The 27,967-nt window shown below is 41.7% G+C and overlaps 1 protein-coding gene across 1 annotated transcript; it reads right to left on the minus strand.

Annotated features, from left to right (window-relative positions):
* Positions 1-440: 440 nt before the first annotated feature.
* SPMIP11 (sperm microtubule inner protein 11) lies at positions 441-27,933 on the minus strand. The gene is made up of 4 exons (XM_068971810.1): positions 27,855-27,933; positions 3,920-4,042; positions 931-1,075; positions 441-516 (listed from the first exon to the last, which is right to left on the minus strand). Exons 1-4 carry the CDS (start codon positions 27,931-27,933, stop codon positions 468-470), a joined length of 396 nt encoding a protein of 131 aa, XP_068827911.1. The 3' UTR covers positions 441-467.
* Positions 27,934-27,967: the final 34 nt, after the last annotated feature.

The following is a 27,967-nucleotide window of genomic DNA, read 5'->3' on the forward strand; positions in this document are numbered from 1 at the left end:
ATTCCCTGTTCTCTGCAGCTGTTCTGGGCCCTGGGTTGGGTCCGAAGTGGCAAAGCCTGGTGGAGGGGCAGGCCCCTGCCGGGGGTTCTGTAGACCTCTCTCATCTGCTAAGATGAAGCTGCAGAGTCTGCAGGGAACGTGACCCCTCTGAGGCCCGGCAGCATTCGTTACTCTGACTCCTGCCATGCATGAGCTCAGAACCCCTTGTAGTGGTCTGTCCTGGCCCCTCCCAAACTAAGCACCAAGCTCTGACTCCTTCAGGAATCTCTCACAATCCTGATCTCACAGGAATTGGGGAATAATTTCCCACCCACTCATTTCCTGTGTACACAAGTTACTTCTAGATCAGTCTATTTATTGCACTTTCTCAGTCCCCTCTCCCCACTAGTCAGCCATCGGAACCAGGATACCACCTCTTCACCGCTCCATCTGCAGTACTATCTTGTCCTTCTGCAAACATATCCTGGTTAATACAGACTGAAGTTCCTGTCATTGAGAATAGAGTGATCCATAAACCTGGAAAGAGACAGTCTCAGATTCAGCTAGGTTAGGCTGGACTGGGGGTGGGGTGGGGCTTAAACCTTGAATGGGCAGGGGTAGTGATGAAGAAGTGGAGCTGCTGCCAATGGGCGGTGCTTAGAGAGGTGGGAGGTGGCAGCGAAGGGAGCAGAAACATTCCAGGCCTCCCACAGGAATGCTGTAGATTCTTGAGTGTTCAGAAGTCATAGCCATAAGGTGAAACACAAAGACATGGATGAATCTTTAGCTCCTTTGAATAGCCACTACTAGTAGCCACTACTGCCCAGATTCCGGGGCCAGTTTTCCCTGGAAAGACCAAAACCTCCTGTTCCATTTCCCAACTCTGAATAAGATGGAAAGCATCTCCAAGGATTTAAGTGATCTCCCCACCCTCCCCACTCCCAGCCTAACCTGGTCATTGCGCTTTTGATGAGGCAGTGGCGGGGGTTCCGGATCCACGGCATGGTCTCTTCTGGGCGCACTCCTGCAGCATTGGACCGCCAGAAGCTGAAGTTCTGAGCATCAGTCAGGGGGACCCTGAAGACCTGATTAGGGACTGAATGGTTGGGCAGGTTATCAGATTTCTTAGAGTTTGTGCCTCAGGGCACCACAAGCCCAGCGTAGCAACTAGGCTTGACCAGATGCTGAGAAGTCCCAGAAATGTAGTCACCACACTCAGCTCCACTTCTGGATTTCAGCATCTTACACCCTACATGGTCAGTGGAATCAGTCTTGGTTCTTCCTGTGTTTACCACAAGTCAGTCTCTAAGAGCTCTTTCCCCAAGTGCTAAGGTGGTGCAAAAACAAGTGGTCTACCTACTTGGTTTCTTTTCTATTTGGCCATGCCACATGGCTTGTGGGATCTTAGTTTCCCAACCAGGAATTGAACCTAGGTCCTCAGCAATAAGAGTGCAGAGTCCTAACCACACATCCCGCTTGGAAAATGTGCAAGATGGGTCTACTGGTTCTTCCTCCCCTCCCTCTTTGATTATTTCAGGAAATTCTCTGAAATTTAGCAGTGATACTGCCTTATATTTAGGTATTGCTAACATATAATTGTGAGAAGGCAATGGCAACCCACTCCAGTACTCTTCCCTGGCAAATCCCATGGACAGAGGAGCCTGGTAGGCTGCAGTCCATGGGGTCGCAAAGAGTCAGACATGACTGAGTGACTTCACTTTCACTTTTCACTTTCATGCATTGGAGAAGGAAATGGCAACCCACTCCAGTGTTCTTGCCTGGAGAATCCCAGGGATGGGGAAGCCTGGTGGGCTGCTGTCTCTGGGGTCACACAAAGTCGGACACGACTGAAGCGACTTAGCAGCAGCAGCAGCAACATATAATTTATCAAGTGAAAGTGAAGTCACTCAGTCCTGTCTGACTCTTTTCAACCCCATGGACTGTAGACTACCAGGTTCTTCATTCGTGGGATTTTCCAGGCAAGAATACTGGAGTGAATTGCCATTTCCTTCTCCAGAAGATCTTCCCGACCCAGGGACTGAACCCGGGTCTCCCACATTGTAGGCAGACGCTTTACCGTCTGAGCTACTAGGGAAGTCCTATAATTTATCCAGTACCTGTTAAATTCTAAATGTTGCATTAGATATTTAAAAATTTTTGAATATCAGACTTACCTAGATTTTCTTTATTTGGATTTTCACTATTGTATAAATCTAATTATACCAGTGTATAAAACTTGTATATGTTTTAAAACTTAGAATTATAGCCTAATATTCTGGCTATCTAGTCTTTATAATTATTATTTTTTAAAAAAAATCTCTACTATATTATTGGGGCCTTCCAGGTGTCTTAGCGGCAAAGAATCTGCCTGCCAATGCAGGAGTCTCGGGTTTGATCCCTGGGTTGGGAAGCCCCTCTGAGGAAGGAAGTGGCAGTGCACTCCGGTATTCTTGCCTGGGAAATCCCATGGATAGAGGAGCCTGGGGGGCTACAGCCATGGGATTGCAAAGAGTCCAATACGATTAAGCAACAAAACAAAACAAAACAAAACACCACACTTCCACTTTTCACTGTTACAACTAGGCTATTAACATACTGATACAGTTCTGTCACCACAGGATCCCAGAGTTGCCCTTTTACAGTCACATACTCCTCCCTCCACTCCTTGGTAATCAGTAATGTGTTCTTCAGTTCTGTAATTTTCTCAGTTCAAGACTGTTGTATAAATGGCATCATACAGTATGGGATCTTTTGGGGACTGGCTTTCTTTACATAGCAGAATTCCCTGGAGATTCCTGCAAGTATCTGCCTATATCAGTAGCTTGTCTTGCTGCTGCTGCTGCTAAGTCGCTTCAGTTGTGTCTGACTCTGTGCGACCCCATAGATGGCAGCCCACCAGGCTCCCCCATCCCTGGGATTCTCCAGGCAAGAACACTGGAGTGGGTTGCCATTTCCTTCTCCAATGCAGGAAAGTGAAAAGTCAAAGTGAAGTCGCTCAGTCATGTCTGACTCAGCGACTCCATGGACTGCAGCTTGTCCTAGGTACTTTTTAAAATGTAAGTTTCTCTTTCTCAAAAAACACTAGAGTGTTATTCCAGTTTTCAGGTCGTCTAGAGGCTTCCCTGGTGGCTCAGAGGTTAAAGTGTCTGCCTGCAATACGGGAGGCCTGGGTTCGATCCCTGGGTCGGGAAGATCCCCTGGAGAAGGAAATGGCAACCCACTCCAGCATTCTTGCCTGGAGAATCCCATGGACAGAGAAGCCTGGTGGGCTACAGTCCATGGAGTCGCAAAGAGTTGGACACAACTGAGCGACTTCACTCACTCAGAGAAGTTACGTGATCAAAGGATTTTGCCCAAGGTCACACAGCTTGTTTGGAGTTGAAAGAAAGTGAAGTCGCTCAGTCGTGTCTGACTCTTTGCGACCCCATGGACTGTAGCCTACCGGGTTCCTCCATCCATGGGATTCTCCAGGCAAGAGTACTGGAGTGGGTTGCCATTTCCTTCTCCAGGGGATCTTCCCGACCCAGGGATCGAACCCCTGTCTTCTGCATTCCAGGCAGACGCTTTAACCTCTCAGCTACAAGCTTTGATCCTCATAACAATCCTGTAAGATTGGTGGAGTCAGCATTTTCTGCCTTTTTTTTTTTAAATGAATGAGGAAACAAGTTTAAAAAGGATAAGTGACTTATCCACGGTGAGACACTTGAAAGAGACAGAAAGTACTCACAGGTAGATCTTCTGCTGTCAATTCTGATTCAGTTTTTATCTTATCTTGTTTACCTCACTATTGGAGCCCACTTTCTCCCTCTTCTCAGTCTCTTCTTGGCTCTTTTTGACCTCGCCGCCTGCTCTAAAACAGCGCCCACCACATCCCAGCCACTTTAGCAACTCAGACACACTTTTTCTGCCCCTAGAATTGTGACGAATCCAAGATACTTACATGTCTTTAACGATACCTTCCGAACAGCTTCGTGGTACTTTGTGTGGCTATTTTGGTGCACAGAATAATTCCCATCTTCTGAGGAAATAGGGGGAAGCCTCATGGGCACTGGATCCTTCTGGTCTGAAATGAGAGCAGACTTGGTCTGAGTGCCTAGCAAATGGGATTGTTTGGCTTTCTCAGTCTCTGGTCTCCACGCTAACCCGGCACAGGCAGGGGTCCCTCCAAGCCCCTCACAAGCCAAGTGCTGCAGGGTAAGAAGGCATTCATGGGACACAGTAGTATCAGGAAGAGCATTTTGGGCAGCAGGCATCAAGTGTGTTAGGAGCATTAAAGAGCTCTCAGCTTGCTATTGGTTTAGAGCTGGACTGGTGCTGGGTCAAATGGAGAGGGACAGGACCAGGAGCTGGAAAGGCAGTATAGAGTGGGATAGTGTAGTCTTAGCATTCTTATGACGGTTTAGAAATCTCTCAGATGCAAAATCTATATCTTCTTATAGTGACTGAAAAGATGAGATTTTCCTTACCCAATGCTGTGGTCTGAATGTTTGAATTGCCTCCACTCCATCCTCCCCCTAAATCCATATGTTGAAAACCTAATGCCCAAGGTAATAGCATTTGGAGGTGGGGCTCTTGGGGTGTGATTCATGAGATGGAGCCCCCATGAATGGAATAAGTGCCCTTATAAAAAGAGACCTGAGAGAGCTTCCTGGCCCCTTCTGCCCTGTGAGGGAACAACAGGAAGTCTGCAACCTGGAAGAGAGCCCTCACCTGGCTTCCTGATCCTGGACTGCTAGTCTCCTGTGAGAAATAAATCTTTGTTTATAAGCCACCCAGTCTATGGTATTTTGTTATAGCAGGACCCAGCCTCTCTTGTAGGAAGGCCAAGGGCCAAGAGTTTTGGCTAGGCTAATCAACACGTCTTCTTCAGATTTTGAATCAAAGATTGGGGTTGCAAAGAAGCTGGGACCACGTGAAGTCTTTTTCTGTTGATGGAGGCTGGGGCAGTGAAGCTGCCTCGTCTCCAGCAGCGCTGTCTGGGGCCCAGTGTCCTCGGTGCCGGTAGCGCCCACCACAGCACTGAATGCACTGGCGGAGCTGCACAGCCAGGTCTATGGCATGACTGTGAACCTTGTTTCTGGTTACTATCTGCCCAACGTGGTTCTCTGTCCCTTCTACAGTTTTTATGTGCCTCCTAATATTTTTTAAACAACTATTTCAAGGACTTGCCTGGTGGTCTAGTGGTTAAGAGTTTGCCTTGCAATGCAGGGGGCTTGGGTTTTATCCCTGGTCAGGGAACTAAGTCCCACACGCCACAGAGCAACTGAGCACACGCACCACAACTAGAGGGTCTGTGGGCTGCAGTGAAAGATCTCACGTGTTGCAACGAAGACCTGACACACCTGAATAATAATTTTAATAAAAATTACTTCGTTGTGTAACACACATAAAAAAGTTGTATGTATATAATTTATACAACTTAATGAGTTTGGAGATAAGTATACACCTGTGAAACCATCACCAAAATCTATGCCACAAACATATCCATCTCCTCCAAAAACTTCCTCTCACCTTCTTAATTATTTTGCAACAAGAACATCTAACATAAACTCTAGTCTCTTTGTAGAGTTTTAAGTATATAGTATAGTGTTAACTATACTGTGCTGTACAGTAGATCTCTAGGATTTATTCTTCTTGCATGAATACTTGCATGAAACTTTGTACTCTTGATTACTGCCCTCCTGTTTTTTCCTCCCCTGAGCCTCTGGTAAACACTACTGTATTCTTTGCTTCTATTGAGTTTAATTATTTTAGATTCCTCACATAAGTGGTATCATGTAATATGTGTCCTCTGTCTGGCTTATTTCACTTGGCATCTCTTCCAGGTCCATCCATGTTGTTGCAAATGCCAGGATTTCCCTATTTTTTTTAAGGCCAACTAATATTCCATTGTATGCATTTACCACATTAAAAAAACCCATCCAAGCCCTAATGGACATTTCTGTTACTTCCATGTCTTGGCTAGTGTGCATAATGCTGCAACAAATATGAGAGTGCAGACATCCCTCTGAGACCATGATTTCAGTTTCTTTGGGGATATATATACCAGAAGTGAGACTGCTGGATCATATGGTAGTTCTATTTTAGTTTCTTGAGAAATTTCTTGAGAAATTGCCCTGTTTTCTACAGTGGCTGTACCCATTTGCTTACCTACCACAATGCATGTGGGTCCCCTTTTCTTCTCACCAATGCTGTTATCTTTTGTGGATTTTGTTTTTTATTATACCCACTTTAGGAGGTGTGAGGTGATACATCGTTGTGGTTTTAATTTGCATTTCCCTGATAATGAGATGTTGAGCATCTTTTCATATACTTGTTGGCCATTCGTTTGTCTTCTTTGGAGGAGTCTATTCAGATCCTCTGCCCATTTAATTGGATTTTCTTTCTTTTTTTGCTGTTGAGTTATAGGAATTCATTATGTGTTTTGGGTATTAACCCTTTATCATATATATGGTTTGCAAGTATTTTCTCCCATACTGTAGGCTGTCTTTTCAATTTGTTTCTTTTGCCACATGGAAGCTTTTAAGTTTGGTGTAGTCTTACCACTATCTTTAAAAAAAATTCATGTTCTACTTAAATAGGCTAGATTTGGCTTGCATCTCAGAATCCTGAGCTTGTCGTGAACTGGATCAAAGCTTGCCCTTCTCTCTGGAAACTGCTGAGACTGCGGACTCATCTTGGGCGGGTGGCGGGGATGCCTGCTGTTCTGTAGCTCTTTCGCAGTTCCTGCTTTCCCCTTTCTTCTGCTTGGCCCCACACGTTGTTCACCATCTCTGTCCCTCCACCCTCCTTTTTGCCCTCCCATGGACATCCTTAATATTCTCTGCGACAGTGACACCACCAGAGTGGGGCAAAGTTTGAGTCCCCTCCACTGACAGTTGAGGGCTGGGACAGGTGGAACCCTGGAGTGAACCAGGGGTTGGCTTTGTACTTCATCACAGGTTACATTTCCTAGAAACAGTGTCATTTGAGTTTGGTTGTTTGACTTTGGGCTAAGTGAGGGTGGCAGAATGTCCATGGCCAAGTAAGTGTAGACCAAGAAAGAGCAAGAGCATATTCCTAGTGAGCAATGGGACCTGGACTGCAGGCAAGTATTGATTAGGGTGCAGGTGACAGAGGGAACTCTTTCTCTGGTCCTGAGGCCTCAGGCTGATAGTTCTTTAAAGTATAGCCATATGATTATTATCAGATAACTGTTATGTCAGTTTCTGAGTAGTGGGTGCCCAGTTTCCTGTGTGGGTTACCATGTGCTTGGAGGCATATTAGACAGTGTCACCCACTTGGATGCCTTCCTCTTGAATCAAGCACCAGTTGGCCTACTCCTCGGATCAGTATTTGGCAAGCTGGAAGATATTTTTGGTAACCCATAGCTTTGCCAAGTTTTGGAAGCCACCCGAGGTGAAGGGTGGTGAGGGGTAGGTAAGAATCATGCCACAGCTACTGTGAAAGAGCATGTTCTGGATAGCGTGATGCAATGAACTCTTTATAAGCAAATTCCACTGTGGCAAGGGGGAAAAATTCATCATTTTTTTTGGCAGATGGTATAACAGAGGTTCTTCATCCACTTAGTTAATACTATACTCCATATGGTTTTTTGTGGTAAATAGATAGGAAGGGCCCTGACAGCTTCTTCTAGAACCAGGCCATAAATTAGGAATTGCCAAAAGACCAGATTTAATGCTTTGAGTGGACTGTGAAGGATATATGGGGTAATGCAAAAGTATGGCTGGATCTTCTACTTTTCCAAATTTATGTTGCAGATTTCTCAGTAGTATAAGCTTCCCAGGGCTCCTAAGAAGGTCACAAAATCTTAGTTTCCCACTGCTTTGCCCACTGTTTCTGTTAGTTGGAACTGGGGCTGATTTGCCACAATGTTTTTTTAGAATGGGTCTACCTAGGATGGTTCAGATGGTAAAGAATCTTCCTGCAATGCAGGAGACCTGGGTTTGATCCCTGGGTCAGGAAGATCCCCTGGAAAAAGGAATAGTTACCCACTCCAGTATTCTTGCCTGGGGAATTTCATGGACAGAGGAGCCTGGTGGGCTATAGCCCATGGGGTCACAAAGAGTTGGACATAACTGAACAACTAAGCATGTACGCTACCTCAGTGGCTCCCAGAATTCTGAATTTTAAGTTAAGGTATTTGCCTGTCTGTTCCAGATTCTTAGTACATAGTGATGATAATATCTAACAGATATTACTTGAAGTTGGTGTCACTGTAAGCAGAGTAATACCACCCAGACTAGAAATGCATACAAGATATTTGTAGAACATACTTGTAGAAATGCAAACAATATTTCTAGATGTTATGGTATTGTACATAAAATATGACTCCTATCTAAGAGGTCGTATCAGATATGAGGCAAGTTGACTGGAGTATTAACACAGACTGAAACTGGTTGAAGTATTTTTGGAAGCTATCTTGCACTTAGTCTTTCCTGACATCAGGAAATAGTGATTTGGGAGAAAGTGAACAAGAACATAAACCCAGGCAACCAGACCAATTCTCAGGGCACATTTTACACATGGGGGCAGTTCCTTTACTGCTGAAAATATCTTCCTTAAAGTGGTGCAGTTCTTCAGAATTCTGAACACAGGGAAAGTTGGGGGGTGCATGAGATAAGAGGGAGACAGTGCTGGTTGCAGACTGCTGATATAAAATGGACTGCATGAATCTTCTAGTGAAAACAACAAGAAGAAAAGCTGATATGCAATGAATGTGCTTGGCACAAGTGTAAAACGTGGGTACTATTACCTTATTTCATAAATGGAGAAACGGAGGCCCAGAGAAGTTTAGTGATTTGCCAAGATCACATGACTAGCTTATGGCCAAGACACGAGTTTAACCCAGCACTTTGGCTCAACTGCCCATGCTCTTAACCACATTAAATTGGCTTCTGAAATATCATCAGGGTTTCCAGGAAAGACCAAAGGCTAAGGAAAAAGATGAACTGATAGAACTACCCTCTTAGTGGGCTCTCTTGTGTATAGCTCAATGAGGGCCCTGTCAAGGGTGTCTTCTCACCCTGAAGAAGCCTGTGTTGGATAAGGGACTTAGTAATGATATTACCTTGTTCCAGAAGCACATCTTTGCCTCCCTGAGTGTCACTTAAATGCATAACACCATTTCCTATGGCTAGCATCGAGCGAACAGAGAAGACGAACCTGGTGGGTCACTCTTCAGTGGATTAGACCAGCCTCAGTGGGGAGAACCAGCAGGGAAAGACCAAGCCCTTGTGAAAAAAGTGGTCTGTCTGCTGCAATACACAGTCACCTACCTTGGAGGTGCCCATTCCTGAGGCTCTGGCAGGGTGGTATTACTCTGCTCGCAGTTATACCAACTTCAAGACAACTGCAAGTAATGTCTATTAGATATTATCTAACTGTGAGTAGCTTGAGTATCTTGTCCCTCTAGTTTCAGGTGGATGAGGATGACGGTCTCCAGCAGCTATGAGATGTATGAGTGTTTCCAAAAATAATAATTTCAGTACGTTTATCCATTTAGAAAGGCAGAGGGGCTCAGAGACTTTGGCCAGTTCACTCTTGGCTGCATTGTGCCATTCACGCCCCTGTTCGAAAAGCCAGAACTACAGTGCCCTCTGCTGGAGTCTAAGAATGGCATATCCAGCTGTCTTATAGCGGGTCATCAAACAGGCAGCTAGCAGAGGTCAAGAGAACTAGGAGACTGAGCAGAGTACTTTCCAGCAAGGGTGGGGAAAACCACGTATGGGATCCCTTTGACAAGATCCAGAAAATGAGAATACAAGTGATACATACTCAGTTTTTACCAAAGATGTACTTTTTCTTTGAAGAGATTCATTTGGAAGTAAGAGCAACTAGGAGGACTCATTATGGAATTCCTCTGGGAGGAGGAATGATAAAGGCTGCAGTGGAGGAAGATGGAGTGAGGCCCTTTGGATATGCAGAGCTCGGAGGTCACTGTGTCTGTGGCTGGAGGGCAGTCACTAGAGTCTGGCAGGCAGACTCCTCCATTTGTTTCCAATCAAGAGCAAGCATAAGCACTCTTTACCACCAATCCCCATCAATTTGCCTCTGAGACGCCTGTCAGTGGGCAATGCCCTGAGTGGAGATGTGTGTTGGGATTATGTCTAGCTTGACCTAGGTTTTTCATATAACAAGGCAAGCTGTCTTAGCAAAGAGCCACATAAGGGAATTTTTCTGAAATTCTAAGACACTTCTGAACCAAGAAAAGAGTCCAGGTGTGATGCTAAAAGAAGATAGGAGAATAGGACTAAAAGCAACTGGTGAGACAGATGGAGCAAAGGAAAGGACAGATATGTGGCCAGGCTCTCCTGGGCAGGATAGGGAAGGGAAAGCTTAGGCACTCAAGGTGAATGAACTCAGGAAGCTGGGCTGAACCTGCAGGGGCAACTAGTAGAATCGGGATCAGTAAGGTGAGTCTGGGAGGGGTAGGAATTACTGATTGGTGGACAAGAGAGTTCTGGTCACTGGTCAGGGATGCTTTTCTGTGAGCAACTGCAATTGACCAGGCTCTTTCAGGGTCTGGATGAGCTATCCTTTGATGCCAGCTAGCATTTGTTGCTTCTCAAGAAATCTTATGGTTAAAAATATTGCTTTCCATGGGAACTCTCTGGTGGTCTGATGGTTAGGACTCGGCGCTTTCACTGTCAAAGGGGCCAGGTTCAACCCCTGGTTGGGGAACTAAGATCCTATAAGCTATATGACCCAAATATATATATTGCTTTTCAGGCTCTCTAGCCTGGCAAGTATGTTTGGAGTAGCAAATATATTCCAGTCAGAGGAAAGGTATATATTCCCTATGTAAATAAAATTATGGTTTTTAACTTTTCTTCCAATCATCTGTCATACAGTTTTATGTGCTAGGTCTTAGGTGTATTACATACATTGTATGTTTAATTTACTCTCCAAAACAGATCAGTAAGGAAGGCATTATTATCTCCATTTACAGGTGAGGAAAATGGGGCACTCTGAATTTTCTTAGTGTGAGTTAGCTTTGAGTACCTGATAAAAATGAGTTTCTGAAGTCAAGGATAAACCAAAATATGCTCTCCACACCTAGTTTTCCCCTTTGGCTTTTCTATTTTGGTTCTTTATCAGGAGGAAAAGAAAGGAAGGGGGCAGAGACTGGCAGAATATTTAGTTACCTGTGTTGACTCACTTCTACAAGTTCTCATTATGACTATAATAAGGAAAGGTTGAGTGGGCCCTCATATCTACTAGAAGGGGAAAAAAACTTTCTTCAAAGAAAAATTGTGAATAACTAAAAAATATCATTATAGTATGTGTTAAGAATGTGAAGTGTTAATAGATTCATTTTAATGTTGCTGTTAAAGCTCTCACTGAAGAGCCAGGTAAGAGTGTGGCTGATCTGAGCATGGAGAACAGGTTGAAGTGCTAGTACAGGCAGTCAGAAAAGGGTCAAGCCACTTGAGTGAATGTATTAACAAGGTGAAATCAGTCAGAAAGTGAGCGGGGCCAGAGAATCATTCTGAATACAACTCACAGTCCTGTAAGATCACTTGTGTTGTGGAACTAAGGGTGAGCACAGTCAGGAACTGTGTGTTCCTTAAATTAATGAATGTAGAAATTGAGATTAGAAAGACCTGGTTAAGCGTGGTGGATGGATGTGGTTTTGTAAGAGCCAAACAGAATGCAGTATTTTCTCCACACATACTTTTCCCAAACCAGTTCTGAAGTAACAGAAGGGTATGAAGCAAGTTCCCCATTATGGTGGTCCAGATTCCCAAACCTCTACCAGCTGACATACTGTAAGCAACATTAGCACCATCAGGATTCAGAACCAGGTGAGCTCTGTTGCTCTTTCTTGTTAATATGTTAAATAAGATGAAAGCTACGAGTTTACCATTTAATTTAGCAACATCACCATGGATAGGAGCACTGGTGACTAGGTATGTTTCAGTGGACTGGTCGGGGCAAGAGCCCGATTGATGTAGGTTCAAGAAAGACTGGCAGGACATTTGGAGACAGAAAGACCCGACAATTCTTTTGAGAAGCTTTTCTGTAGAGGGGGTAGGCAGGGAAATAGGATGTAAGGTTTTAAGATGGAAAAAATTGTAGCATGTATGTATGTAGACAGGAATGGTTAGACACAGAAAAACTGAGGCAACAGTTGGAGTAGTATCTTTGAATAGTCAAAAATCTGATGCACCAGTGGAGAGGTTGGTCTTAAGTGTGTAGAACATTCACTTGTTATTATAAGACATATATCGGCACAGATGCAGGTAGATGGATAGATATGGTTTGTGAGAGGTTATATAAATTATCTTCCAGTTGCTTCCATTTTCACTGTGAAATAGAAGGAAAGTCATTATCTGAGAGTGAGGATAGGGGAGGAAGTGGTGGAGGTATGAGGGAAGAGAAGATATGAAGAGGCCTTCAGCAGAGTGAGAAAATGCACAGAACAAAGAAATGTAGTCTGACATTTGGGCAGCCATAAAGACCCACTTGAGTTTAGAGATCAGGAATTTTAAAGTGAGGTCAATCAGCATGGTGGTTTTTCTCCTGTTGATGAGTATAAACTACTTTTCCTAGGCATTTTGGTATAATCAGGAGTGGGAGGGGGGAGAGTGGTGGAGCAAGAAATGGCGATAACAGCTTGAGGGGATCATATGATCAGGAGAGGATTCCCTTTTCTCCCAGATGGAAGAGATTACAGCACATGTGTATACTTATGGGAATGATCTGGGAAGAGGGACAAAACTGAGGGAGAAGGGGATAATTACAGGAGCAAAATCCTTGAGGTTAAGAGTGGATTAGATCCATGACTTCCCTCGTGGTCCAGTAGTTAAGAATCCGCCTGCCAATGTAGGAACACAGGTTCAGTCTCTGTTCCAGGAAGATCCCACGTGCCACAGAGCAACTAAGCCTATGTGCCACAACCACTGAGCCCGCACTCCAGAGCCCGTGCTTCCTAACAAGAGATGCCACCACAATGAGAAGCCCACTGCACTGCAACAAAAAGTAGCCTCCACTTGCCACGACTAGAGAAAGCCCACTTATAGCAGCAAAGATCCAGTGCAGCCAAAAATAAATAAACCTAAAAAAAGTGGATGAGATAGAGCAGACAAATGGAATTAGTTCATTCATTGTAGCAGAGGGAAGACAGAAATGCAGTGGAATGTTAGATGTGATGATGGACAGTGTCTTTTGATTACTCCTACTTAGTTAAATAAGGAACAAGGAAGTTGTGAGGATCCTCAGAGTGAGGATGGGAGAGGGCATTTTAGAGATTTGAGGAGAGAATAGATGTGAAGTTGCCTTGAGGAGTAGGAGAGTGGCTAGGGAAATATAACAGGATTATCAGGAAGTCCCAAGTGCTCACTTGAGATTTGTGGTTATTGTTCCTAATCATTATAGGAAGACTAGATATTCTAGGAGGAGAGCCATATACACATACCTTTGTCTTGATAGATTGCCCTGGAGTTCAACACTCCAACTCCCTTGAGTTTCATAGCCTTATCCTGAGCTTCTAGAGTCAGCCTATGTACCCCAGAGCTTGGTCACATGAGCCCGGACTTCAGTTCTGGGGCAGCTGAAGTGGCTTCAAGGGAATACGAGAAACAGAACATAATTGCTATCGAGTGGAATTTTTACATAGAAGTTTCTGAATAATATAACTGAAACCAAACTTCGCAGAGGGTAGTCAAGTTCCCTGTCTTTGTGCATAGATATTTCAGGATGTGCACAATTAAAATGACTGGTGAAGAACATACAATATGCTGCCACTTTATGGCAAAAGACACACATGGATTGAAAGTGAGGGGATGGAAAAAGATACTTCATGTAAATGGAAACAGTAAGAAATCAGGGGTAGCAATACTCTTATTAGACAAAATAGACTTTAAAACAAAGTCCATGAAGAAAGACAAGGACACTGTATAATGATAAGGAATCATTATATTACAAGAAGAAGATATTACATGTGTTATTAATAACATATATACACCCAATATACACCCAACAAGACAAAATGGTTCTCTAAGGAGGTATTACAAAATAGCTGAAAAAAGAAGAGAAACAAAAGGCAAAGGAGAAAAGGAAAGATATACTCATCTGAATGCAGAGTTCCTAAGAATAGCAAGGAGAGATAAGAAAGCCTTCCTAAGTGAACAATGTAAAGAAATAGGGGAAAATAATAGAGTGGGAAAGACTAGAGATCTCTTCAAGAAAATTAGAGATACCAAGGGAACACGTCATGCAAAGATGGGCACAGTAAAGGACAGAAACAGTATGGACCTAACAGAAACAGAAGACACTAAGAAGAGGTGGCAAGAACACATGGAAGAACTGTACAAAAAAGGTCTTAATGAGCTGGATAACCACCATGGTATGTTCACTCACCTAGAATCAGACATCCTGGAGTGTGAAGTCAAGTGGGCCTTAAGAAGCATTACTATGAACAAAACTAGTGGAGGTGATGAAATTCCAGTCGAGCTATTTCAAATCCTAAAGGATGATGATGCTGTAAAGTGTTGTACTCAATATGCCAGCAAATTTGGAAAACTCATCAGTGGCCACAGCACTGGAAAAGGTCAGTTTTCATTCCAATTCCAAAGAAGGGCAATGCCAAAGAATGTTCAAATGACTGTACAATTGTGCTCATTTCACATGCTAGTAAGGTAAAGCTCAAAATCCAAGCTAGGCTTCAACAGTATGTTAACCGAGAACTTCCAGATGTACAAGGTGGATTTAGAAAAGGCAGAGGAACAGAGATCAAATGGTCAACATCTGTTGGATCACAGAAAACCCAAAGGAATTCCAGAAAAATATCTACTTCTGCTTCATTGACTAATCTAAAGCCTTCAACTGTATGGATCACAACAAACTGTGAAAAACTCTTAGAGAGATGGGAATATCAGACCACCTTACCTGCCTCCTGAGAAATCTGTATGCAGGTCAAGAAGCAACAGTTAGAGCCAGACATGGAACAATGGACTTAATTCAAAGGTGAGAAAGAAGGCTGTGTATTGTTACCCTGCTTATTTATGCAGCGTACATCATGTGAAATGCTGGACTGGATGACTTGCAAGCTGGATTCAAGATTGCTGGGAGCCATATCAATAACCTCAGATATGCAGATGACACCACCCTAATGGAAGAAAGCAAAGAGAAACTAAAGAGCCTCTTGATGAGGTGAAAAGAGGAGAGTGAAAAAGCTGGCTTAAAACTCAACATTGAAAAAACTAAGATCATAGCATCTAGTCCCATCACTTCATGGCAAATAGGTGGGGAAACAATGGAAACAGTGAGAGAGTTTATTTTCTTGAGTTCCAAAAATCACTGCAGATGGTGACTGCAGCAGCAGCAGCGGGAGACTTTAACACCTCACTGACATCAAAGGACAGATCTTCCAGACAGAAAATCAGTAAAGCAACAGAAATCCTAAAGAACACAATAAAACAGCTGGACTTAACTTATAAATACAAGACACTACATCCAAACAAAACAAAACAAAACAAAGAACCAGGACTTCCCTGGTGGTGCAGTGGATAAGAATCTGCCTGTCAATGCAGGGGGCACATGGGTTTGATCCCTGGTTTGGGAAGATTCCACATGCTGAGGAGCACCTAAGCCCATGCACCACAACTACTGAGCCCATGCTCTAGGGCCTACAAGCTGCAAAAGCTGAAGCCCACGTGCCTAAAGCCTGTGCACCACAACAAGAGAAGCCATCACAACGAGAAACCCATGCACCAGAATGCAGAGTAGACCCTGCTCGCTGCAACTAGAGAAAGGCTGTACAAAGTAACGAAGACCTAGCACAGTCAAAAATAAAAATAGATAAATAATTTTTAAAAAAAGAACCAGAGTACACATTCTTTTCAAGTCTCAAGGAACATTTTCTAGAATAGACCACATAATTTCACACAAAGTTAAGAGGAGAGAAATAATTTCAAGCATCTTTTCTGACCATAGCAGTATGAAACTAGAAATCAACCACAGGAGAAAAAAATCCTTGTTACAAATGGGAGATGAGTCACAGGTCTCTGACTGGGATTCAGTGAAAGTAGTCTGTGATCAAAGTGGGAGTTGGAAGTGCTTTGCTATAGTTTTGGCCTTGAACTGCTTCTAGATTTTGAAATTTGCTCTTATGAAGTTCTTGCCTTACCTCTACACATGGCTGGTTCGTTCTCATTCTTCATGAAGTTGCTCAAACATTACTTCCTTGATTATTGTCTAAAGTGGACCTCTCCAAGTTACTCTCCATCATGGGATCTATGAACTCAGTTGCCTCCAAGAGTCAGGCAGATAATGAATAAAACAAACTGAGCAAGAAACTTGTCCAATCAAAATGGGCAGCTGCTACTTTACTCTGGCCATTTGTGCTCATGTGGGAACTTAGGGCCAGTGTGGTCAGAGATCTTTAAGAGAAGTCAGAAATGTGGAATTTACATAAAATCTCCTGAGTTTTATGTTGGTCCAAATTTTTTCAAGAAATCACTCTGCAGGCTGAGTCTGGCCCTCTGGCCAGCAGTTTATAACTCCTGAGCCATTGCATCAACTCTCCCACCCTTATATCCTTTCCATACTTGTTATACTTGTTATAATCTGTGAATATCTTATTTGTTTATTTATTGTTTGTGTTAGTCACTTTTGTATTCCCAGCATCTAACACAGTGCCTGGCACAGTCAGTTCCCAAAAAATAAATATCTGATGTTGAATGAGAAGGGGAATCTGGATTGATGCCCTACTTGGGGGTTTTCTATGTACTCTGAATATTATATATATGAATTATAAATGTGTGTTTTATATGTATGTGTGAATTATAAATTTTTGTGTGTTTATATAGAGGTGTGTGTATATATATAAATATGTGTATACACACATACATATCTATAAATAGCAAATATTTTCTCTTAGTCTTTTATTTATTTAATTTTGGCCATGCTGCACGGCTTGTGGGATCTTAGTTCCCAGACCAGGGATCAAACCCAGGTCCTTGGCAATGAAAGTGTGGAGTCCCGACCACTAGACTAACAGGGAATTCCTCTCTTAGTTGCTTTCTTACCTTGAACTTTATGATGTCTTTTGATACAGAATTTTTATTTAGGAAAGGTTGTCAATCTTTAATTTTAGGCTTCTGGGCCTTATGTCCTATAAGAAAGTTTTCTGAAATCATCCTAGGATTGTGAAAATATTTTACATTTTCCTCTAATATTTCTATAGTTTTGTCTTATATGCTTAGGTCTTTACATCATCAAGAATTTATTTTTGTGTATAAATATGAGGTGGATATCATATTATGCTAATGATGTCCTTTTTTACTTAATTTACAAAGTGTTTTCTAAAAGTATCAAATGCCTTTTTAGTTCCTAGTGATAGCTGGATATAACTTTTGGACATACAGGTGTGATGTATTTATATTTATCTATTTCCTAATAGTAAATCATCATTGCATTTCTGGAATAAATCCTACTTGATGGTATATGATTGTCTTTATTCTTGAACTTAACCTATTAGTGAATTTGTCCATTTATTGGTCTATGGGTTCCTCTTTTGTACTGTATTTTGTATTGTTTTATGTTATTTTATCAGTTTGTGTTAGTATTGTAAAATTAATTGGTTATTTTCACTTTTTTCTATTAAGAATGGAATTATCTGTTAACATTTTGAAAATATTTCCTATCAAAATTGTCTGAGCCCACATTTTGTTCTACACAACTGTAATAACTTTCATTTTATGACTGTTGATTTAATAAGTTTATACTTATTTATTTTAAAATCTGTCTTATAATCCAAACATTTACAAAAACACATAAACCTCTTTTCACTTACTTGACAGTGTTCTTTGAAACACAAAAGGTTTTAATTTTTATGAAATCCAATCTATCTTTTCTTCTGTCATTTATGCTTTTGCTGTCATTTATTACAAAACATTGCCTAATCCAAGGTCATGAAGATTTTTCTTCTAAAAGTTTTACCTCTTACATTTATGTCTGTGATCCATTTTGAGTTTATTTTTGCATATGGTGTGAGGTGGGGTCCAATTTTATTCTTTTGCATGTGATTATCCAGTTTTTGCAACATCATTTGTTGAAAAAACTATTCTCTCCCATTGAATTGTCTTGGCACCTTTGTTGCAAATCAATTGACCATAAATATAAGGGTTTATTTCTAGACTCTCAATTCTGTTTCACTGATCTAATATGGCAATTCTTATGCCAACATCACCATGGTCTTGATTATAGAAGCTTTGTAGAAGAATTGAAATTGGGAAGTATGTCCTCCATCATTCCTATTCTTCAAGATTGCTTTGGTTATTCTGGATACCCTACATTTCCATAAGAATTTTAGAGTATCTTGTCAATTTCTATCAGATATCATTATCTTTGGGTAATATTTCTTTGTTTTTTAACTGAAGTATAGTTGACATACAATATTACATTAGTCTCATTTGGGTGATATTTCACTATAAGGAATTCTAAGCTTCTAAAATATGTCTGGAAAGGGACCTCACATTTATTCCCCCCCGTATCTTAACTCACATATAGAATTTGGCAAATATTCAGGAACCTCTAGCTTGGTCCAGGACAAGCATATCTAAGTTTTTATCAATAATTCTTTACAATGCCCTAGTTCCTTGGTGTATTTTAGAATATTAAATGTGAATAGCTCAATATTATAAATATTAGGAGCTCTTCTAAAGAAGCTCCATTGAATAGGTTTGCTAGATTAATTAATGTTCTGCATTTCCTCTGAAAAACGTATTAAAAGATGCCTGAAACACTCCAGTTGCAGCCAAGAGCCACTCTTTAGCATACCTGCATACTTATGCTCCCACCAGTTGAACTGTATGCATACCAAGAGTCAGCTGTGATTTTTCTCCCCGCAAAATTTTCTCCAGTTTTACTTTGTAATTGCAATTTAATGATATATTATTTAAACTAATGGAATATGTATTTTTAAAAAAGGATCAGTGGGTGCCTCCATGAGATTTACTAGGGGCACCCCAAGCAAATAGTCCCAACCTTTCTCTATAAAATGTATCAAGCAAGAATTAAATAAACTTCTGGGATATTAAAAAAAGAGCAGTGATTTTGTATAAAAATGAAATAGAATGCTTTGGAAAAACTCATGCCTAAATTTTACACTTGGAGTTAAAATGGATGTGAGTTAGAAAATTACCATTTTGGAACTATCATAGAGATAACCGAATCATCAGTAGATGCTAAAACTAGTAAGAAAAAGTTTGATGTAAAATAGGGTATTTACATTTCTTCAAAATATCTTCCTGGAAATCACTACTAATTACAAAATAAAAATAGCAACTTTGAAACTGTTTGGGTTTCGTCTCAGGGGCTCTGAAGAGCTCTGATACTGTAGTACTTTATGTCTCAGTGCAGAAGAGAATTCAACAAGAGACAAAGTGATAGATAAGAAGTAGCTGATTAGAGAAGGACACTTGGAGGCTTACAAATAGGTGGGCAAGGGGATGCCATGCTCTGAGAACTTACTGGGCTAGTTTTATAATCACAGGAAAAGTGGGGAGAGGGAGAAGGACTTCTTTGTCTTTCTTGAGTAGATGTCATGCTTCCATCATCAGCTCCTCTTCCAGGCTGGGCAAGGGAGTTTTTTTTGTCCATACATGGTCAAGCTAGGTACACAAATTATTGTTTTTTATGTGTGCAGAGAGCACGTTCTAGGGATCATTAACTTACTGAGCTCAATGGGCAGGATGTGAGTCTCATGCCACCATTGTTTTATTGTTTTGGGTCATGTCTTCTGCCGCTGTGTGGTTCTGTTGCTAAGCTAGTCTGCTTGGTTTCGTGGTTAAGCAAATCTGCTTTCTTCAGTAATCATTAAATTACAGGGTCTCCCATACTGTTTCGTACAATCTCCCAGTGGGATTAACTACTTATTCACCTGTTTTGTCCCTTTACTCTGTCACTATCAACTTGGCAGTGAAGAAGACTGGAAAACACCACCTTAATCAAATGGTCAAAGTTAACATCACCAATAATGGAACAAAATGACATCTCAAGCCTCCTGATGTGATGTATTAAAGACGTACTATTGCTTATTCCTGCCAAAAACATTTAAACCTGATCTAGAGAAAGGAAGTGTTAGTTGCTCAGCCGTGTCCAACTCTTGGCAACCCTGTGGACTGTAGCCCACCAGGCTCCCATGGCCATGGCATTTTCCAGACAAGAATATTGGAATGGGTTACCATTGCCTTCTCCAAGGGATCTTCCCGACCCAGGGATTGAACTTGGGTCTCTCACATTGCAGGCAGATTCTTTACCATTTGAGCCATAAGGGAAGCCCTTAATCTTAATAAACGTCAGATAAACCCAAATTAAGAAAAACTGTATAAAATATCTTGCCTGTACTCTTAAAATTGTCAATGTCATGAAACAAAGGAGCAGAGGAATTTTTCCAGATAAAAGGAAACTAAAGAGGCATGCCACCTAAATGCAATGCCTGATCCTTAATTGGATCCTAAAAGGGAAAATTTTGTTCTAAAGGACATTAACAGGGCAACTGGAAAAATTGGAATATAGACTGTAGGTAATTAGATAACAGTATTGTATCAGTGTTAAAATTGCTGAGTTTGATAACTTATGCTGTGGATTATCTAAAAAAATGTTCTTATTCTTTTTAAAGAATAATTTTATTTATTTGTTTTTGACCGTGCTGGGTCTTTGATGCTGCTTGGGCTTTTGTCTAGTTGCAGCGAGCAGGGGCTGCTCTCTAGTTGAGGTGTGCAGGTTTCTCTTTCTGGTGGCTTCTGTTGTTGCAGAGCATGGGATCTAGGGCATGTGAGCTTTAGTAGCTTTAGTAGCTGCGGCTCCCAGGCTCTAGGGCACACGCTCCATAGTTGTGGCACACTGGCTTAGTTGCTCTGTGGCATCGTCCCAGATCAGGGATTGAACCCATGTTCCCTGCATTGGCAGGTGGATTCTTTACCACTGAGCCACCAGGGCAGCCCCTAAAAAAGTGTTTTTATTTTTAAGAAATACAAACTGAAATATTTGAGAGTAAAGGACATAATATGAACTACTGATTCTCAATAGCTGAGAAAAAAATAGATGTTTATATATAGATATGCTAATATATAAATTATATATATATGAGGGGAGAGAGAACAAGCAAATATGGCCAAATATTAACAATTGACTAATTTGGGTAAAGGGTATAGGGAATTTCTTTGTACCAGTCTTACAAATTTTCTATAATTTTGGAAATACATCACAAAAATCACTTCTAAAAATGATTAACCATAAAGTTTATTTTCTTTCCCTCCTAAATTTCCTAAAATGACATCAAAATAGCAACAACAAGGACTTCCTTGGTGGTCCTGTGGTTGAGAATCTGCCTGCCAATGCAGGGGACGCAGGTTCCATTCTTGGTCTGGGAAGATTTCACATGCCACGGGGCAACTGAGCCCATGCACCACGACTACTGACACCAGTGTGCCTAGAGCCCATGTTCCACAAGAGCAGCCACTGCAGTGAGAAGCCCACACACTGCAACCAGAGAGCAGCCGCCGCTTGCGGCAACTAGAGAAAGCCTGTGCACGGCAAGGAAGACCCAGTGCTGCCGCCAGAACAAACAAGCAAAAACACAATGATGAAAATGGCACTAACCTTCAGGGGCAGAGAGAGAGTAAGGGTACAGAAGCAAGATGATACAGTTCACTGGAAACATCTTTTGAAAAATGGAAGTGGATGAAGGGGTAGCAGCTGACTTATCAGAATGTGCATGCGTGTGTGCTACCTCACTTCATCCTGTCTGACTCTTTGAAACCCCATGGACTGCAGTCCCCCAGGCTCCTCTGTCCATGAGATTCTCCAGGCAAGAATACTGGAGTGGGGCATCATGCCCTCCTCCAGGGGATCTTCCCAACCCAGGGATGGGACCCACATCTCCTGCATTGGCAAGTGGGTTCTTTACCATTAATGCTACCTGGGAAGCCCCAGTTTATCAGAATAGGAAAAGTTTTAACTCAAGTTTCTGCAATGGAGGATATATCTAGAATTGACCTAATGTGCTTGAGAATCTCAAACTTTGGTATATAGCAGGTACCACAGAAGGTAGGAGTAAAAAAATAGGTCTGAGAACAGGGAGGTATTCACTGAAACTCTGTCTACAGAGCACATGGCACAACCAGGCTCATCATATTCACCATGCCCCAGCAAGGAGATAAAAGATTTCTCTGTCCAGAAGCCCCATTTCTGGCTATATATCCAAAGGCAATAAAAACAGGATCTTGAAGAGAAATCTTCATTTTCATGTTCACTGCAGCATTATTCACAATAGCCATTTACAGAATCTTAAGTGTCTGCCAATGAATGAATGGATAAAGAAGATGCAGTATAAATACATATACAATGAAATATTATTCAGTCGTGGGAAAAAAGGAAATCCTGTTATTTGCTGCCACATGAACGAACCTTCAGGGCATGATGCTAAGTAAGATAAGTAAGTGAGTCAGACAGAAGAAGACAAATACTCTATGATCTCACTTATATGTGGAATCTATAAAAGTAGAACTCAGAAAGTAGAATGGTGGTCACCAGGAGCTGGAGGTGAGCGGATGAGATGTTGGCCGAAGGGTATAAACTTCCATTTATAAGATGAATAAGTTATGGGGATCTAACGTACAGCATGGTGATTATAGGTAATTAAATGGTATTATATATAATTGAAAGGTACTGAGAGAGTAGATCCTAAATGTTATTACCACAAGAAAGAAATGGCAATTATGTGATGTCATGGAGGTATTAGAGCTAATGCTACAGTGGTTAACATTTTGCAATATATTTTAAATGTATCAAATCAACATACGGTACACCTTAAACTTACACAATTTGCTTGTTGTTGTTTAGTAGCTAAGTTGTGTCCGACTCTTTGCAACCCCATGGACTGTAGCCCACCAGACTCCTCTGTCCATGGGATTTCCCAGGCAAGAACACTGGAGTGGGTTGCCATTTCTTTCTCCAGGGGATGTTCCTAACCAGGGATTGAACTCATGTCTCCTGCTTGGCAGGTGGAGTCTTTACTGCTGCACCACCAGGGAAGCCCAAACTTACCAATGTTATATGTCAATTATATCTCAATAAAAATGAGGAAAAAAGAGAAAGATGTCTTTGGAGGAACTCAATCTTGGAGGCACTGCACTCCTGGACAAGATTTACTGTGAGGGATGGCACATGGTGTAGGACTAAAAATACCATGATTAAGTGAAAACCAAGATCCTCAAAAGTGAGACCCTCAGTCTTGTTCCCAGTATGCTAGCAACAAACACATAACAATCCCCAGAGAGGCAAGTATGGTGTTCTTCCCTGGAGAACACGTAGAAAGCCAGTGGAAAGCTCCTAGGGAAGCCCCAAATGGATAACCAACCCTGCCCTCCAGGCTTCTAGTCAGCTTTTTAGTTCCTCACTCTTACAATAAAGAGCCAAGGATAACCAGTTATTTGACAATAGTTATCAGTGAGGAAAACAGAGACCAAAATAAACTCATAGGAAAGCAAAGAGCAGGAGAAAAAGAGCTAATGCAGAGAACAGAAGAGAATTTCAAATAAAGTATAAATATCCTGGAAGAAAAAAGATGTGGAAAAGGAAAACCAGAGGACCAAAAACAGTCCTTGGAAATTAAGAATATAGTCACCAAAATATTCTGATACAAAGACATGGTGATTTGCCCACGTCCACAGCTTCTTCATTACCCTTCCTCTTGTGTGTGGGCTGGATTTAGTGACTCTCTTCTAACAAAAAGAATAAGGTGGAAGTGACAGTCACTTCTGAGACGAGGTCATAAAAAGACATTTGGCTTCCTTCCTCCTTCCTCTCTTTTTCTGATCATCAGCTCTCAGGAAAGTTAGCTGCCAGGTTAGAACACTCAAGCAGCTTATGGGGAGGCTCATGTGGTGAGAAACTGAGGTGTCGTGTCAAGAGCCAGAGATGCCCAGCTGCTGATAAGAACTGAGGCCTCCAGCCATGAGATGACTGGAGCCCCTGTTGACACCCTGTCTGAAAACACATGAGAAACCCGGAGCTAGAACCACCTACCTAAACTCCTTCCAGATTCCTGATTCACAGAGACTATAAGGTAATACATGTTTTGTTGGTTTAAGCCTCTATGTTTTAGGGTAATTTCTTATACAGCAAAAGATAATTAACCCAGAAGGTTGGAAGATAAAATTGAGGAGGCTCCCAAAGAGTAAATTTTTTAAAACCCAAAGGAAATATAGAGAAATATGAATAAAGTTAGAGGATCACCTCAGGCTTTACAGCTGATAAATGGAAGTTCCAAAAAGAGAGAAGAGAGAAAATAGAGAATAAATTAATAAAGAAGTAATAGAGGAAAATTTGTCAGAAATGAAGGGTACAAATGTCCAGGTTGAAAAAGCTCATGGAAAGTCTATCACAGTGAATTAAAAAAGACCCATATAGAAAGTTCCAACATTATGAAATTTCGAACACTTAGGGTACAAAAAAGAAAATAAAAAGCTTCTGGAAACAAATACATCCTACACAAAAGAATACAGCTGGAAGTTAGAGGGCAATAAAGTATACCTTCAAAGTTTTCAGAAAATGACTTTCAACCTAGAATTCCATATCTGGAAAAGCTGACAAGTGTGATGGTAGTCTAAAACCATTCTTCACTCAAAAATATACCTCCGATACATCCTTAGAAAGCTAGTCAAGGATATATTCCAGGAAAAGGAGAGAGTAAAACCAAGAAAGAAAGAATCCAGGAAATAGGGAATAAAATCTTGGAGAGAGGCAAAAGCAAGTTTTAGGAAAGAGCTATGTGCCAGGAATAGAAGGCAGAATGTAGGAGTAACAGAGAGAAGTTTGGGAAAAAAGGAATTGGTAGATTAGTTGTTGTGTTTTGAATGACTGGAAAAAATATCACTGGGCATTGGATAGAGTTGTTGAAGTAATAGCAGAGAACCAAGCAAATGCGGGGGGAAAAAACAATGGTGGCAGTTCTTAACTCTAGGAATAAACAAAAAATTGAACAAAAAAGTTATTATAGTCAAACTAATTGCCTTAGAAGTAAACAATTTTTACATATTTTAAGACTACAAGACTATAGATAGAAGCTTGTATTAGGGTGTCTACTGCTACATCTCAAATGACCACAAATTTAGTGGCTTAAAACAACACCCTGGTGGTCCAAGTGGCTAAAACTCCACTCTCCCAGTGCAGCTGGCCAGGGTTCAATCCGTGGTCAGGGAACTGGATCCCCAAATGCTGCAACTAGAAGAGGATTCCCGTGAGCAGCAATTAAAGATCCCACAGGCTGCAACTAAGATGGGAGAGCCCATCTGCCGCAACTGAGACTGGACACAGCCAAAATAAATAAATACTTAAAACAACAACATCGTTCACTCACTGTCTGACACTTCTGTAAGTCAGAAGTCTGCAGTCTCTACTTAGTCTCACAAGGCTGAAATCTAAGTCTTGGCTGGGCTGGGGTCTTATTTGGAGTCTCTGGGAAGAATCTATTTTCAGGTTCATTAAGGTTATTGACAGAATTCAGGTTTTTGTTGTTATAGGACTGATGCCTTGCTGACTGTCAGCTGGGACACTTTTTTCAGCTCCTAACTGCCACCCTGGAGAAGGCAACGGCAACCCAGTACTGTACTCTTGCCTGGAAAATCCCAGGGATGGAGGAGCCTGGTAGGCTGCATTCCATGGGGTCGCGAAGTCAGACAGGACTGAGTGACTTCACTTTCACCTTTCACTTTCATGCATTGGAGAAGGAAATGGCAACCCACTCCAGTGTTCTTGCCTGGAGAATCCCAGGGATGGGGGAGCCTGGTGGGCTGCCGTCTCTGGGGTCGCACAAAGTCAGACACGACTGAAGCGACTTAGCCACAGCAGCAACTGCCACCCACATTCCTTGGCATGCAGCCCCCCTCCATATTCAGAGCCCCACATGCTTCCAATCTCCAAATTCCACTTTTTCTGTTAACTGGAAAAAACCACTCAGATTTTAAAGGGCTTGTGTGATTAGATTAGGCCCACTCACATAATCTCCTTTTTTTTCTATGTAAAGTAACAATCACCGGAGTGTTTTCCATCATATTCAGAGGTTCTACCCACATTCAAAGGGGAGGGGATGATATAAGGCCAACATTCATTGAGGGTCATTCTTAGAATTTTTCTTACCATAAACCTAAAATTGTGACATAACTATACTAGAAGAACTAGGATGGGAGAGGGGAAGCTAAATTCTCAACTGTCATTACAGGAGGGCAATATATAAACCAAAATGGAACATGGGAAATTAGTGAGTAGGCCAAGTGTGTTTCTCTGAGAGAGGGTGATGAACTAATTTGGAGACAAAACTATCCTCACCAGGGCACAATGCTTCGACCCAGCTGGGTGGGGGCAAGTAGGGTGTAGGGCTATTAAGGGATTCCTAGGGTTTATTCAGAGAAGGCAATGGCACCCCGCTCCAGTACTCTTGCCTGGAAAATCCCATGGACGGAGGTGCCTGGAAGGCTGCAGTCCATAGGGTCACTGAGGGTCTGACACGACTGAGCGACTTCACTTTCACTTTTCACTTTCATGCACTGGAGAAGGAAATGGCAACCCACTCCAGTGTTTTTGCCTGGAGAATCCCAGGGACGGGGGAGCCTGGTGGGCTGCCGTCTACGGGGTCGCACAGAGTCAGACACGACTGAAGCGATGCAGCAGCAGCAGCAGCAGCAGGGTCTATTAGTGGGACCCTTTGTACAAATCTTACCTGAATGCTAAATACATGAAACAGAGCTTCTATGATAGGATTAGAGAACAGAGTGTGCCCAATGGAGTCCTACACAAGCTCAGTCCTTCTCAGCCTTAACTTTGTGCTTTATCCTTCCCCAGTTATCCTCCCCTCCTTTTACCCCAATACAACTTTTGCAACAGTTCCTGCCCACATTTAATTTCCTTCACGTGTGTTATTCATTCTGCCTGGAGTACCCTTTCTCTTTTATTTCCGTTTTCAAGCGATTCATCTTTTACTATCTTAATCTTGTCACATCTCCTGTAAATCCTCCCTTTAGAATTAGTCATTCAGTATCACTTATTCATTCATTCACCCTACAAATACATTTATGAGACCTCTATTAGATATGAGGTACTGCTAGGTATTGCAGATATAATACAGGTCTGATTATTTACTCACTGCCTACTAAAATTCCTTCAATAGTTCCTATAAAGTTAAAAGGTTAGCATGGATAACATAATCCTCAATTATCTGGCCCCTGCCTAGTTTTCAACACCTGCTTCTTAGCTCCTGTCTACCGTTTGTCTGTACTCAAGGACTTGGAGCTCATTTAATAAGACTCTCAATTCTCTGTTCCTTTGTCTGTGCTGTATTCCCTTCTTGTCTACTCGGTTAATTCCAATCATCCTTTAATATTGAGTTCTAGAAGCATTTCCTGTGGAAGTTCTTCTCTAAAGGATCCTTGTATTCTCATTTCAATCTAATAGCATTAGGTACTTCCTCTTTAGTGGTTCTACAGCATTCCATATTTAACTGAATCATACACCATATTGCAAATTTTTTTGTTTGCATACTTATCTTCATTGGATAGTTGGCCATTTTATGGCAGAGAGAGGTCTAATCCTATCTATCTTTGTAACCCTAGTCACCAACATAAAGTCTGACTCATAGTTGGTGCTTAAAAAATATTGATTAAATGAGCAAATGAATTCATTCAGTTGAACAAACTGGGTGTTTTAACAAGGATATTAAATGACAGGAGAGGGAATGGATACTTTCTCTACTCCATAATTTTAACTACTGTAGTGGTTAATCTGGGGGGATAAAACTCTAACCCAAGGTAGGAAAAGAAATGACTAAGAAGTGGCCCTTCTAACCCTCTAGTCTATGTTTCCCTTACTTGTTTCTTCAGGTTTGTCCCTCTTCTTGTTCTGAAAGGAATTTTGATATCCTAACAGATATAAGTTGAAGAAGGCCATCTCAGGTCCTCCCGGCCTTCTTCTAGAATGTTCA

Source organism: Capricornis sumatraensis, chromosome 4 (assembly GCF_032405125.1).
Source record: "Capricornis sumatraensis isolate serow.1 chromosome 4, serow.2, whole genome shotgun sequence".
Taxonomy (NCBI): domain Eukaryota; kingdom Metazoa; phylum Chordata; class Mammalia; order Artiodactyla; family Bovidae; genus Capricornis; species Capricornis sumatraensis.

What these genes read in the sequence shown, in the direction of transcription:
- SPMIP11 (XM_068971810.1), bottom strand. Translation starts at nt 27,933, where the DNA reads ATGGCCTTCTTCAACTTATATCTGTTAGGATATCAAAATTCCTTTCAG. An exon ending in GGACAAACCTGAAGAAACAA is followed by an intron (nt 4,043 to 27,854) that starts GTAAGGGAAACA and finishes CTCTCATTTCAG; the next exon opens with ACCAGAAGGATCCAGTGCCC. An exon ending in ATCAAAAGCGCAATGACCAG is followed by an intron (nt 517 to 930) that starts GTTAGGCTGGGA and finishes GTCTCTTTCCAG; the next exon opens with GTTTATGGATCACTCTATTC.